Source organism: Palaemon carinicauda, chromosome 39 (assembly GCF_036898095.1).
Source record: "Palaemon carinicauda isolate YSFRI2023 chromosome 39, ASM3689809v2, whole genome shotgun sequence".
Classification (NCBI taxonomy): domain Eukaryota; kingdom Metazoa; phylum Arthropoda; class Malacostraca; order Decapoda; family Palaemonidae; genus Palaemon; species Palaemon carinicauda.
In genome coordinates, this window is record NC_090763.1 from 4,760,404 (window position 1) to 4,774,080 (window position 13,677).

Sequence of the window (13,677 nt, forward strand, 5' to 3'; positions counted from 1 at the left end):
ACCATCACACGCCCCCCGCGCGAGCACCATCACACGCCCCCGCGCGAGCACCATCACACGCCCCCCGCGCGAGCACCATCACACGCCCCCGCGCGAGCACCATCACACGCCCCCGCGCGAGCACCATCACACGCCCCCGCGCGAGCACCATCACACGCCCCCGCGCGAGCACCATCACACGCCCCCGCGCGAGCACCATCACACGCCCCCGCGCGAGCACCATTACACGCCCCCGCGCGAGCACCATCACACGCCCCCCGCGCGAGCACCATTACACGCCCCCGCGCGAGCACCATCACACGCCCCCGCGCGAGCACCATTACACGCCCCCCGCGCGAGCACCATCACACGCCCCCGCGCGAGCACCATTACACGCCCCCGCGCGAGCACCATCACACGCCCCCGCGCGAGCACCATTACACGCCCCCGCGCGAGCACCATCACACGCCGCCGCGCGAGCACCATTACACGCCGCCGCGCGAGCACCATCACACGCCGCCGCGCGAGCACCATTACACGCCGCCGCGCGAGCACCATCACACGCCGCCGCGCGAGCACCATTACACGCCGCCGCGCGAGCACCATTACACGCCGCCGCGCGAGCACCATTACACGCCGCCGCGCGAGCACCATTACACGCCCCCGCGCGAGCACCATTACACGCCCCCGCGCGAGCACCATTACACGCCCCCGCGCGAGCACCATTACACGCCGCCGCGCGAGCACCATTACACGCCGCCGCGCGAGCACCATTACACGCCCCCGCGCGAGCACCATTACACGCCCCCGCGCGAGCACCATTACACGCCCCCGCGCGAGCACCATTACACGCCCCCGCGCGAGCACCATTACACGCCCCCGCGCGAGCACCATTACACGCCCCCGCGCGAGCACCATTACACGCCCCCGCGCGAGCACCATTACACGCCGCCGCGCGAGCACCATTACACGCCGCCGCGCGAGCACCATTACACGCCGCCGCGCGAGCACCATTACACGCCGCCGCGCGAGCACCATTACACGCCGCCGCGCGAGCACCATTACACGCCGCCGCGCGAGCACCATTACACGCCGCCGCGCGAGCACCATTACACGCCCCCGCGCGAGCACCATTACACGCCCCCGCGCGAGCACCATTACACGCCCCCGCGCGAGCACCATTACACGCCCCCGCGCGAGCACCATTACACGCCCCCGCGCGAGGCTGCTGGACAACGCATGGCAAGGTCACCATCGCCATATTCTCCTCCCTGCAAACGCATTGCGGCGGAAGGGAAACATCCAGAGGGGTCCAGGATCCCTATTCCTTTTTCAGGCGAACCCACCTTTGGGAACTCCTCCCAGGGATCCTTCGATCCCTGTCCCTTCAGAGGGGGTGTCTGTCAGTCGACAACCTTGGTTTGGTGCACTAATCAGAGCTGTTACACAGGCGTTCAAGCCTGTTTTCTCTGAATTAGTTCACAGATCCTTGGCTGTCTCTACCCCTCTGAAGAGAGAAAGAGGAGTTCCGGACGCGGTAATTTCTCCAAGGGCTAAGTTGACTCCACGAAAGCCTTCGAGGCAGGTTCCGTCACTCCCCCAGACTTTCTCTCCTTCCCTGTCGGATGAGTATTTCCCGTCCTCAGGGGAATCATGTGAGATGAGACTTTCCCCTATCGCACCAGTGAGGAAAACCCCGCCTCTCGCTGAGAAGTCTTCTCAAGTGCGGGCTGGAAAGAACTTGCCATCTTCTATGCTGGAGTCCTACATCCTTCCCAGGAAGGAGTCGAAGGACTCGAAGACTTTATCAAAGTCCTCTACAAGACCTAGGACGGAGCCAACTAGCCACTCGGAGAACGTCCGCGACTCTCCCCAAGAAGAGCCTTTGGGGACAGGAGACTTCGCTGCAAGTCCAACGTCAGGAGAAGAACAGCAAGAGTTAGAGCATGCGTTTTGTCAAGTTCTGACTCTAATGAGGGCTCTCAGTGGGTTTGCCGACCCAGAGATCACTCCTCGTGAGGGCAAGAACACGGTCTTGGACCGTGTATTCAGTACTCAGAAACCATCTAAGGCCAGTGCAGCTCTGCCCTGGTCTCAGGGGGTTAAGAGTACCAGGGACAAGATCGCTGTACAGCTCTCAGAGTTGTCCTCCTCCAACCGTTCCAGTGCCGGCAACAAGCTTCTCCCACCTCCTCGTGTACAGAAGAGGAGGTACTTTGAGATCTTGGAGGAGCCTTGTTTAGCTCTTCCTCTCCACCATTCGTTGGAAGAGCTTACCAGGGGAGTCCCTCTTGAGAGACTCTCCAACCGGCAGGTCTCGTTCTCGGCAACGGAGATCCTTAACCAGGAGAAGGTTGCGAAGTGTGCTATGCAAGCCACTTCGCGGCTGGACATCTGGTTAGGGACCTTAGGTATCCTGATACACTCTGAGGATTTCTCCAAAGAACGTACCAGGAAAGCTATGGAGACGTTCCTTCTCTCAGGCACTCGCACGACCGAGTTTCTGGCCCACCAAGTCTCGAACTTGTGGGCAAACACCATCCTGAAACGTCGGGATGCGGTGGCTGAGAGATTCCATCAGAAGGTCCCTAGCACCGAGATTAATAGACTCAGGTATTCTTCTTTAGAAGGAACGATCCTGTTTGAGCCTAAGGATGTGGAACAGGCCGCTGAGAGGTGGAGGAAGTCTCACCAAGACTCCCTCCTTCATAGGGCTTTGACATCTAAGCCCTATAAGCCTCCAGCACCCCAGCAGTCCCGTCCGACTAAGACCGCAAAATCAACGACAGCAGCGAAGACAGTGGTGTCTAAGCCCTCTCCTGTCAAGGATAGGAAAGGCAAAAAGTCCTCCAGGGGAGGTAAGAATCCTAGAGGGAGCAGCCGAGGCCGCAAACGCTAGGACTGGCAGTCCCCCTGTATGTCCACCAGTGGGGGAATGCCTACAAAGTTGCTCAGACAGGTGGCAGCAACACGGGGCCGATTCCTGGACGATTTCCGTAATCAGTCAGGGATATCGCGTCCCGTTCACAACATCTCTACCTCCTGTGACAACGAATCCAGTGTGATTGAGCTCCCGATCGGCAAGGGGCCAAGCCCTTCGAGCAGAAGTCCAGACCCTGTTGAAGAAGGGCGCTCTCCAAGAGGTCCTTGATGGGTCTCCAGGCTTCTTCAGTCGACTTTTTCTTGTAAAGAAGGCGTCTGGAGGCTGGAAACCAGTCATCGACCTCTCAGCTCTGAACAAGTTTGTCAAACAAACTCCGTTCAGCATGGAGACGGCAGACACGGTCAGACTAGCAGTGAGACCGCAAGACTTCATGTGTACACTGGATCAAAAGGACGCGTACTTCCAGATCCCAGTCCATCCGTCTTCAAGGAAGTACATAAGATTCAACCTAGACAACAAAGAGTACCAGTTCAAGGTGCTGTGCTTCAGTCTCTCCACAGCACCACAGGTTTTCACCAGAGTGTTCACCCTAATATCTTCGTGGGCACACAGGATTGGCATCCATCTCCTTCGTTATCTGGACGACTGGTTAATCCTAGCAGACTCGGTGTCATCCCTTCTTCAACACCGGGACAAACTTCTGAGATTTTGCCAGGATCTGGGGATCCTGGTAAATCTCGAAGTCCTCACTGCTTCCCACTCAAAGACTGGTATATCTAGGCATGGTTATAGACACCAATCTCCACAAAGCCTTCCCATCAGACGACAAGATAGCAAGGCTGAGGAAGGTTGCAAGCGCTTTTCTCAGACGAGAAGAGCTTCCAGCCCAATAGTGGTTACGTCTCCTCGGTCACCTTTCATCATTGGCTCGTCTAGTTCCCAACGGTCGCCTCAGGATGAGATCCCTCCAGTGACAACTCAAGTCCCGGTGGAATCAAGGTTACGATTCCCCGGACGACCTGATCCCTATGGGACCTGCGGAACTGACGGACCTCCAGTGGTGGGTGGCAGACGAGAACCTACGAAAAGGAGTGGACCTTCTCGTCCTCCCCCCGGATTTGATGCTGTTTTCGGATGCTTCAAAGAAAGGGTGGGGGGCCCCACGTACTGCACCACACGACCTCAGGCCTGTGGTCAGAGTCAGAAAAGTATCTCCATATAAATCTCCTAGAGATGAAGGCTGTCTTCCTGGCCCTTCAACAGTTCCAACAATACCTGGTGGGTCACTCTGTGATGGTGATGAGCGACAACACCACAGTAGTGGCTTACATCAACAAACAAGGAGGTACTTTTTCGCAGCAGCTATCCCATCTAGCAGTAGAGATACTGAGATGGGCCGAAATCCACTCCATACCGCTATCGGCACGCTTCATTCCAGGCAAAAGGAATGTGCTCGCCGACAATCTGAGCAGAGCGTCTCGGTGAGTACCGAGTGGTCTTTGGATCATCTAGTAGCCAACAAATTCCGGACTTTGTGGGGTTCTCCGACTGTGGATCTGTTCGCAACAGCCCTGAACTTCAGGCTCCTGCTGTACTGCTCCCCAGTCCCAGACCCCAAGGCTCTGGCAAGATGCTTTCCAACAACGGTGGGACAACATCGACGTTTACGCCTTTCCCCCGTTCTGTCTGATGAGGAGGGTGCTCAACAAGACCAGAACATCGGTCAATCTTTCAATGACCCTCATAGCTCCGCTATGGCATCATGCAGAATGGTTCTCGGACCTTCTGCAACTCCTAACGGAGCTACCGAGAGAACTCCCTCCATGGCACAATCTGCTCAAGCAACCACATGCCAACATCTTCCACAAAGCCGTAGCTTCGCTACGACTTCACGCCTGGAGACTATCCAGCATCTACTCTCTGAGAGAGGATTTTTGCAGCAAGTTGCGGTCAGGATGTCTGGACATCTGCGAAAGTCATCCGCAGCAGTCTACCAGGCAAAGTGGAAAGTCTTCTGTGGTTGGTGTCGTGGAAGGGGTATCTCTCCACTCGATGCCACTATTCCAACAATAGCGGAGTTAGCGAACTTCATGGTCTCTCGTATGACATCGTCCATTCAAGGGGATGGGGGGAGGTAACGTTCAGCTTCGTTCCTGAGTTTATTGCTAAGACTCAGAATCCTGGAGTAGCGGATCCTCGGTTCGATTCCTTCCGGATTTCTAGTCTCCGCTCTGTAACAGATGACCCAGACCATCTCTTACTATGCCCAGTAAGGAGTTTGAGGCTATACCTCAAAAGAACAGCTGCAGTCCGTCTTCATGTGCCATCATTATTCGTCAGCACAGGGAGGACTAAGAGGAGGGCCACCAAGAACACCATCTCTGCATGGATTCGTAGGGTCATTCATCTGGCCTTGAATCCAGATCCTCCTCCGTCACGTCGCCCTAGAGCACATGAGGTCAGGGGCATAGCTACGTCCCTGGCCTTCAAAAGAAATTTCTCTGTGAAGCAGGTCCATCAAGTGGGGGTGTGGAAGCGTCAGACAACGTTCACAGCCCACTACATGCAAGACGTGACCCACTGGAGGCTTGATACGTTCTCTATCGGCCCTGTGGTGGCTGCACAACAGCTGGTTTAAAACCTCAAGCTCCTTATTGGACAAGTAGCAGAAGGTTGAGGGCATTGTTACCCGGTTTTTAGTCTGCATGAATGAAAAGGTTTGACTGGCCCTTATTCTTTTCTTCATCATCCCCTCTCTTGGGGAAAGCAGCATCCTGGGTTCTCTGCATAGCTGACCTCAAACCACTGCAGGTAAACCATGCTCCCTTGTGTTCCTAGTATTAAGTTAATACTGTTACGTCCCCATACCCTGACGAGGTGGTATTGGGAAAGTCCTAGTCTACAAGTTTCCATCTAAAGAACTTCAGAACAACTTCGTAGGATGAATCACACTTCTTCACAACTTCACACACAGCTTGCGTAGGCCGCAATCCTTGCGTAGCAAGGTTCTAGCGAGGTGCAGGGACTCCTTATTTCTTGGGTGCTTAGACACTCAAATATCGAGCCCCCGGGCAAAGCCAAAAGCTAGTACTGGCTGGGACGTCCACCCTTCCTAATGGGTGAGTCACCCCTATTAACCCTTTTACCCCCGGGGCATTTGGAAATTTCCAACCCTTAACCCCCAGGGGGTTATTTTTTTCCCAGCACATTTTGCAGTATATTTTCTTTAAATTGCTCTAACAGCCTTAATTTTTGTCATAGAGAGGTCAGGTTGGTCTCATTCTCTTGGAAAATGCCTGAATTTTCTCAAAAAATTATCAAAAAATATGAAAAACTAATTTTTATAGCATTTTTTTGCAAGGACGTACCGGTACGTCCATGGGGGTAAAGGGATGGCTTTTGTGAAACGTACCAGTACGTCCTTTGGGGGTAAAAGGGTTAAATAGCGTGGTTTGTATTCCAGTTACGGAACAAATGACAAATTCGTAGATAATTTGTATTTTTCCTAACTATACAAACCTTAGCTATTTAACCAAACTTGCCTGCCAGCCCTATCCCACTTGAAGTCCTACCTCCAAGCAAAGTGAGTTCAAGCACAGATGTGTGTCAGGGTGGGGGGGGGGGGTTAGCAAGATACCCTCCCCTACCCCCGCTAACTAGCGGTGTGGGTAGTAAACCCTCATTAAATTTTAATGGCTCGTCATTTCAGCTACACTGAAAGTAATGTCCCTATTAAATAGCTAAGGTTTGTATAGTTAGGAAAAATACAAATTATCTACGAATTTGTCATATTTAGTGACTTGAAGAAATCCTGAAATATTCATATGTATGCTGTATTGCATATTGTTTATGAATTTTACTAAGTTTCACATCATGCTGGAGTTAGTTTTATGTGTATTACTGTATACACCAAGAATCTTCTTGTTAATGATAATATCCTAATGTACAGCTTATCCAGCCTAAATTATCTCTTAATTTCAGTTTATTTTGTTTTGTGTTATTATACATAACTGGTAAACATGATTATGTTTAATTAAAAGTGGTGAGATGCTAAATTGTTTTTTATTTGCAGGTGTATGGAGGATTTCAGCGCATATATGAAGCCATATTACGCATATTTTATCATGGCTGTGTGCACAAAGATACTCAGGTACTGTGTTTTTTTTATTCTGTTTTATCATAGCTGTTTACACAATATTTGGGTACAGTATTTTTTCAGTATTATCTCCATTTATAATGTTAGATAGGATTTAGTTTAGAGGTATAATTTATATCAATTACACTGGAGATTTAGGAGAGTTTTTTGCATTTACAAATTGTAAGTGGTTTTTTAATTAGGTTTGCTAGCTTTTAAATAAAGTTGTTAATTTTTGTTTTGGTGGTTATGTTAAAAATTTCTATAGTGAATTTATGTCCAAAGTCTTGGTCTTTGTGTGGATTTCTTATATTATATCTGTTATGTTTGCCCGAGTTAATCTTTTTGGGTCTAGATTTTGTAAAAAATATTTAAGATAATGAGGAAGGGGTGCCACTAGATAATGGACCCCGGTAGCTATCTAGGTTTCAAGTACTGTATAATGCAGCAAAAATAAACTATAATATTCAGAAATACATATATAGTACAGTAAAAAAATAGTTTAAAAGTTCTGCCAGGTGTTGAGTCCATTGTGGACCCCTTGTGATTTATTTGATATAGTAATGGTTCTCCATGCCTGCATGGTTCTATGTAATGATGAGGATTAAGAGCTCTTTAGAGAAGAACCAGTGTTTTATCAACAAAAATGAAAGAGATTCAATACTATATGTTGATGAGTTTTTGAATCTTTGAAGCAACTGAGAAGTCTTCAAGTTACAATTTCGATGGTTTTTCAAAGAATGTTGACATGAAGTATGATGTGTACAGTATGTAATATGAATAATTAGGAAGAAAGCATACAAAACCAAGGTCTCTGGAGATACTTCAAAGAGAATTGTGTTGAAGGGTAGAGGTGGAGGTAGTTTGAGAAGGATAGGCTTGCTGAACTACATAGTGTACAATGGAACTATTTGGATAAGGATCTAGCTCAAATGAGAATTCAGTCTTGTATAAGAAGAGTATGAAGGAAATTTTGCTTTCCTGTCCTTGTGAAAGGAATACTGTACATAAAAATCATCAGTCAAAGTAATGAAATTGTTTAAACTCTTCCATGACTGCATTTTTTCCAGTGAAAAACGTTGTATGCCTTCAACTGTACAAAGAAAGTTAGAATAATCAGGGTTGGAAAGAAAATGTTGTCGTAGTCACTGCTCAATCAGTTGAGCATGCTAAGTACTGTTTGTATATCAACTGGTTTAAAGGCCACTCAACTGGTTTAAAGGCCACTCATAAATGAATGATAGAGGCAAGAGACAAGCAAGCAAGATAGTGCCCTATAGACTGATCTTATGTACATATGATCGGTGCCCAAGCCCCACCCCCCATAACCCAAGCTAGGACCATGGAGAGCCAGGTAATGGCTGTTAATGACTCTGCAGGTAGACCTATAGGGTCCCCCAAACCTCTTAATCTTAGCTTACAAGGTTGATGAAGTTGCATTGTTAGGTTTTGGGAAGGGAAAGGGATAATAATCAATTGACTTTGGTGTACTACAGTATTTGCAGGGAAATCTGACTGTGGATGTCATCTTTATAGTAAGGCCGTTACAAGAAAAGACTAGAGGGAAACCAGAACCTCTTCTGTGCGTTTGTAGATTTAGAGAAGGCGTATGATAGAATACCAAGAGAAGGGATGTTTTGTTGCTTAAGGAAGAGAAAAGTCCAGGAGAACTTGATTAGAATGGTACCGTAGAGATGATATACAAAAGAACACGGACAAAAGTAATAACAGCTGTTGGAGTAACAGAAACCTTTGAGGTTAGTGATGGATTACACCAGGGGTCAGCATTAAGCCCATTTTTATTTGTGATGGGTCTTGAATGTGTTAAGTAAAGGGATCAGAAATGAAGAGTTGTGGGAGTTGATATTTGCAGATGATTTTGTAATTACTGCTGAAAAGGAGGAATGATTACAGAGAAGGGTGTTAGAGTGGCAAGAGACTTTGGAAAGGGGTGGCTTGAGGGTAAATGGGGATAAGACTGAACCTATGGTGAGCAGTAAGGAAAGTAGGGACAGGATAGCCATACACAAAATTAGTGGAGTAGTTATAAAACAGGTGGAACAGTTTAGATGCTTGCGATCTACTGTAAATCAGGAGGGAGGATGTGAGACTGAAGTTGAGAAAAGTATAAAAGCAGCATGGGGAAAGTGGAGAGAGGTAGCAGAAGTGGTATGCAATAAAGTCAAGATCTATAGGCTTTAAGACAAAAAGATGAAGCAAAGCTTGAGAGAACAGAGATGAGAATGCTGAGGTAGATTATGGGAATATCACTTCTTGATGGATTAGAAAATGATGAAATAAGAAGAATTGCAAGGGTAGTAAAGCTTTCATAGAAGAAGTGTCACGACAGAGATGTTGTGGGCATGTATTGTGGATGGATGGTGGGGAGGGAGTGAATAGGGCTTGGGAGGAACCTGTTAGTGGGAGAAGATCAAGAGGGAGGCAGAGAATTAGATGGCAAGATGAAGTGAAGGATGATATGGAGAGAAGAAGTTTGGTGTAAGAGGATGCTTTTGATAGAAGGCATTGGAGAGCGCACATCAGGCAACCAACACCTTAATGTAGGGATAAGGGTTGGAAAGAAGACTGACCACGGGATCACACACTTTTATGTCTCCTCTTGTATTTGGAAAGTGTGTAATCTGAACTATAGCCCTGTGGAATTAGCTTTATTTGCTGATTTGCATTTACTTTTCTAGTTTTTTTATTAACAGTATTAATATAGTGTAATGCTGCTTGAACTGATTTGCCAATCTTTATAGAAGAACAGTGTAATGTATAATTAAGCAAGTGTTTAAATTGTCTCTTGGTAGATGTGTGAATATGTCAGTGAAACTTGAGTATGATAAATTGCTGAATTTTTTTCTTGATGTATCTGGTTAAATTTTGTGCTGAAAGTACTCTTAAATAGGCAGGGTAAATGAAAGGGGGAGAGAGGGAAAAGGTATTAACTTGCACTTTGTGCAATCATTATTTTTGTATGAAATATGCTATTTCATACATTTGCACTGTGGATTTGAATATGCACACAAGACTTTACTTTGACGTACACTGTTGTAGAGTCCACATTGGGTCAAGCAGAGTTATGTGCTGAAGGTTTAGTATAGTGGCTTCTTTTACAGTGTGTGTATCTCGGGAAAGGGTTCTACTTTATCCCTGTTCCTTCTTAATTTCTTCCATCTTGCTGTCCAACCGCTCACCTTTTTCTCCACAGTGCAACTGCAGCTCCCCCTGCAATTATGCTACACTTCAGCACTGAAGGCCCAAATTCGTCAATATAATCCAATCTATAGAAAATGGTTGTGTAATACAGTATATACAGCATAGTACAATATTGGAAGAGTGAACTAAGGAAAGTTAGGTATACTGTATTGTAGCCTTTGTTTTTAGTGAGTTTATATTTACATTATTTCTTTATACTGTTACACTAGTATTGTGTACTATCAATACATACAGTGCTACTATATAGTTAACAGTTAATGTGAATTCTTTGTGTAATGTTTGTAATTGATTATGAATACTTTTAAGTACGTTGGGTATTGGACATGGGTTTTGTGCAAGAAATTTGTTTTTGTTTTTATATGGAACATTAATGCATGTACAGTATTTATTTTTACATGAAATTATAGGACATCTTTTATAAGGATGATTGTTCTTATTACTGAGGGGTAGGGTATAGTAGCTGCCTAGCTTAGGTATGTTCCTTTATTCACATATCTGTTTCCTTTGTTCCCTTTGATGTTGAGAGGAATTACTCTATAGCGAGTTTTTTGTATGTTCAGAAATATTTAGTGTTGGAGTTAGGTGTGACAAAAATTTTGTAAAACATTTTTTTTTGTTTTGTGCAAGAAGAAAACTCATACCCATACTTTCGTCACTTAGGGAAATGCTGACATTTGGCCTTTTATTGTTGGCCTGCGCGTCATCAATCCAGTCCTTGGACCAAGTAGTGAAGTAACTGCAGTTCCTAAACCTGGTGATAAGTGGATTCATTCGTCATTGCAAAATCTTCAACTAGCACCTAAGATTACAGCTTTAACAGCAGATAGGTAAGAATTTAAGGTAGAGTATGTAAATTTTTCATCTTTAATTCTTTACTCACAGTAAGAAGGTTAAGCTGTAGATACCATGACAGGGGAATGCTGCAAGCATGAATTAATGAGAAATCTGTTGTCTTTCTTATATGATTAGCTAAACTGGATTTGAATATTTTAGCCTTTTATTGAATCATTGGGATTTTTAGTTGATTATATCTCTTAGTGTGTATTAGAAAATAATTAGTTGGTTTAGTAAATTTGATTTATAATTAGTTTGTAGTGGGCACCAAGTTTCTAAAGATTTTTACTCATATGAATTTTATGGTATTTAGAAAAAATCTTAATGAACATTAGTGAAACTTTGTAGATGTGCAAATTTTCTCTAGTAATTATTACAAATCTTGTCTCCCTTTATTTTTTTATGGTTATTATTTTCTGGATTCTGTTTTGACTCTTTAGGGAACATGTTGAGAAACATTATCATCGCTGGGCATTATTCCGGTCCTCCTCTCACATTACTGCAGTTGAGACCTGTCTAAAGGCTCTGGAAGAAAACTCTCAAGATGGATTGGCATACATAGACCCAAAATTGGTATTGTATTATTTAGCTGTGAATGAGTTCAACTTTGATATTGCATAGTATTTCTTTTTGTATATTTAGTGCCTTCATTTATTCTTATTCTTGACTTGCATTATTTTATTTTTCTCGGTAAACAGCTTGTTGGAGACTACTACCCTCCTCCAGGAACTCCTCCGGTGAATGGGCCACCAGATGCAGCAGAAAGATTATTGAAACTCAAATCTCAGTTATATGACCCATCTATTGGTAAAATATCTGCTCTCGACCAGACAGTGTCATTACCATCTACACCTTTGGCTGATAAGGACTGGATACCAGCTTGGCCTTACACAAGCCAAAGTAAAGTATCAAAACCTTCAGGGATCCAAGCTTTCCAGAGATCATCAAGTCAAGATAGTTCAGACTCAAAGAAAGTTTTAGTGAAGTCAAGTAGTATTTTCAGGGGTTCCTGTCATCTCCCTGTGAGAAGGGGAAAGTCAGAAGCCTCACTTCAGGGTTTGAGAAAAGATGTGAGAAGACCATTTGGTACATTGGGTGGCAGTGAACAAAGTGATAATGATTCCTTTATGAGTAGAGAAAGTCCTGATGGCAGCTCGGGCAGTTCAGATTGGCCTGTAACAAGTCCGGTTAGTCAGGCAGTGCCATTTATAAAAAAGGATTCTCCACAGCTGTCTAGTTCATCAAATTCACCAATTGCGCGGTTGGTGAAGGGAGAGCTACTTGGTAGAACTGAAACCGGAACTAGACCAAAAGAATTCTTTAATAATCCAGTGATAAAAGATCCTCCAGAGTCTCGCCATCTTCTTGATGCAAGTGACGGTAGTGAGGCAGGCAGTAGCATATCTCCAAGCCTTTTGCAGGTTAATTATGGTGGGAAATATTTACCCAGTGATGGGGATGCAAGTTCACCTCATGGTTCAGTTGGAACATGTTCATTGGATGCCAGAACCCCTCAGTTACGACGACGTCCCAGTGGAGGAAGAATAAATTCTACACATGCTGATAGTGACCAGGACAGTGAAGAGACAGTGGACGGTAACTCTATTCAAGGAACGAGACGTCGAAAGAGGTCTTCCATTTCTCAGCACCGTTCTAGTATGTCAGTCAAGCATCTTGTTGATAGTCGAGGTGTACTCTGTGGTGAAGTAGATTGCGCTCCAAAGAATCATGTAAAGAATCTCGTGAATAAGCAGTGTACCACTGACAATGAAGTGAGAGAATTGTGTTTAGAAGCAGAAAAGAAAGTATCTTTGCAAACTATGGTTACACCAGGTCATCTAAGTGCTTCAGCACAGCTTGCAAAGGAGGTTATTTCTAAGCCAAAATCCGAGAATATATCGACTCCCGCAAAAGCTATTGGAAGTGAAATTACTGGGATTTTGGCTTCTAGTGCTCCAGGAACTGTTGTGAAGTCCTCAGAGTCTCCGTATGATACTTTAAAGTCTAAAAAGAAAACACATTCCAGGTCACGTTCAGATGGTTCTCAAGAAATCTCAGGCAAACTAAGATTAGCCACATCAAATACTGCCCCTGCCTTGGAAATGGGTATAAAATTAGAAGATGCAACTCTTACATCTCATATTCGCAAACGCTTCATGGATGATGGTGGGCATAGCATTACTCCTGCAGCTGATTATGGTGTATCTCCTCGACCACAACCAGGTCAATCTCTTATTGGATTCCTGGCCTCGAAGGATAAACCTTATGCAGAATTAGATAGAGAGAATGCACATTTTAATATATCGGAAGCTGTCATAGCTGCTCTTACGCAGGTGAGAGGTTTGTTGTGGTCTGTGATTAGTTTTACTTTAGCTCATTTTTTGTTAATAGTGTTACCTTACATATTTTTTGATCCCTCTATTTTTTAACTTTAATTTCTTTTTCAATGCTTCAAGTTATCTGGGTTTATTATCCTTGTTCATATTGTATTTTATAAAGAATATAGAGCAATAGCTTTAGTTGGTGAACATACTGAAGATTGGTTTGTTGTTTCTGTAGTGTTGTAAATTATTGAAGTAGGCAGTATAATTAGAAACATTGTTTTGATATGTTAGCCAGACCA

General features: G+C 45.3%; 1 protein-coding gene across 1 annotated transcript in view; it reads left to right on the top strand.

The window, feature by feature from the left end:
- Rubicon (run domain Beclin-1-interacting and cysteine-rich domain-containing protein rubicon) overlaps nucleotides 1-13,677 on the top strand; it is a 53,649-nt gene that overhangs the window by 5,149 nt on the left and 34,823 nt on the right. Inside the window, exons 2-5 of the mRNA XM_068362489.1 lie at nucleotides 6,936-7,013; nucleotides 10,881-11,047; nucleotides 11,495-11,627; nucleotides 11,753-13,387. Of these exons, the coding sequence (XP_068218590.1) occupies nucleotides 6,936-7,013; nucleotides 10,881-11,047; nucleotides 11,495-11,627; nucleotides 11,753-13,387 (2,013 nt within the window). The remainder of the gene's footprint in view (nucleotides 1-6,935; nucleotides 7,014-10,880; nucleotides 11,048-11,494; nucleotides 11,628-11,752; nucleotides 13,388-13,677) is intronic.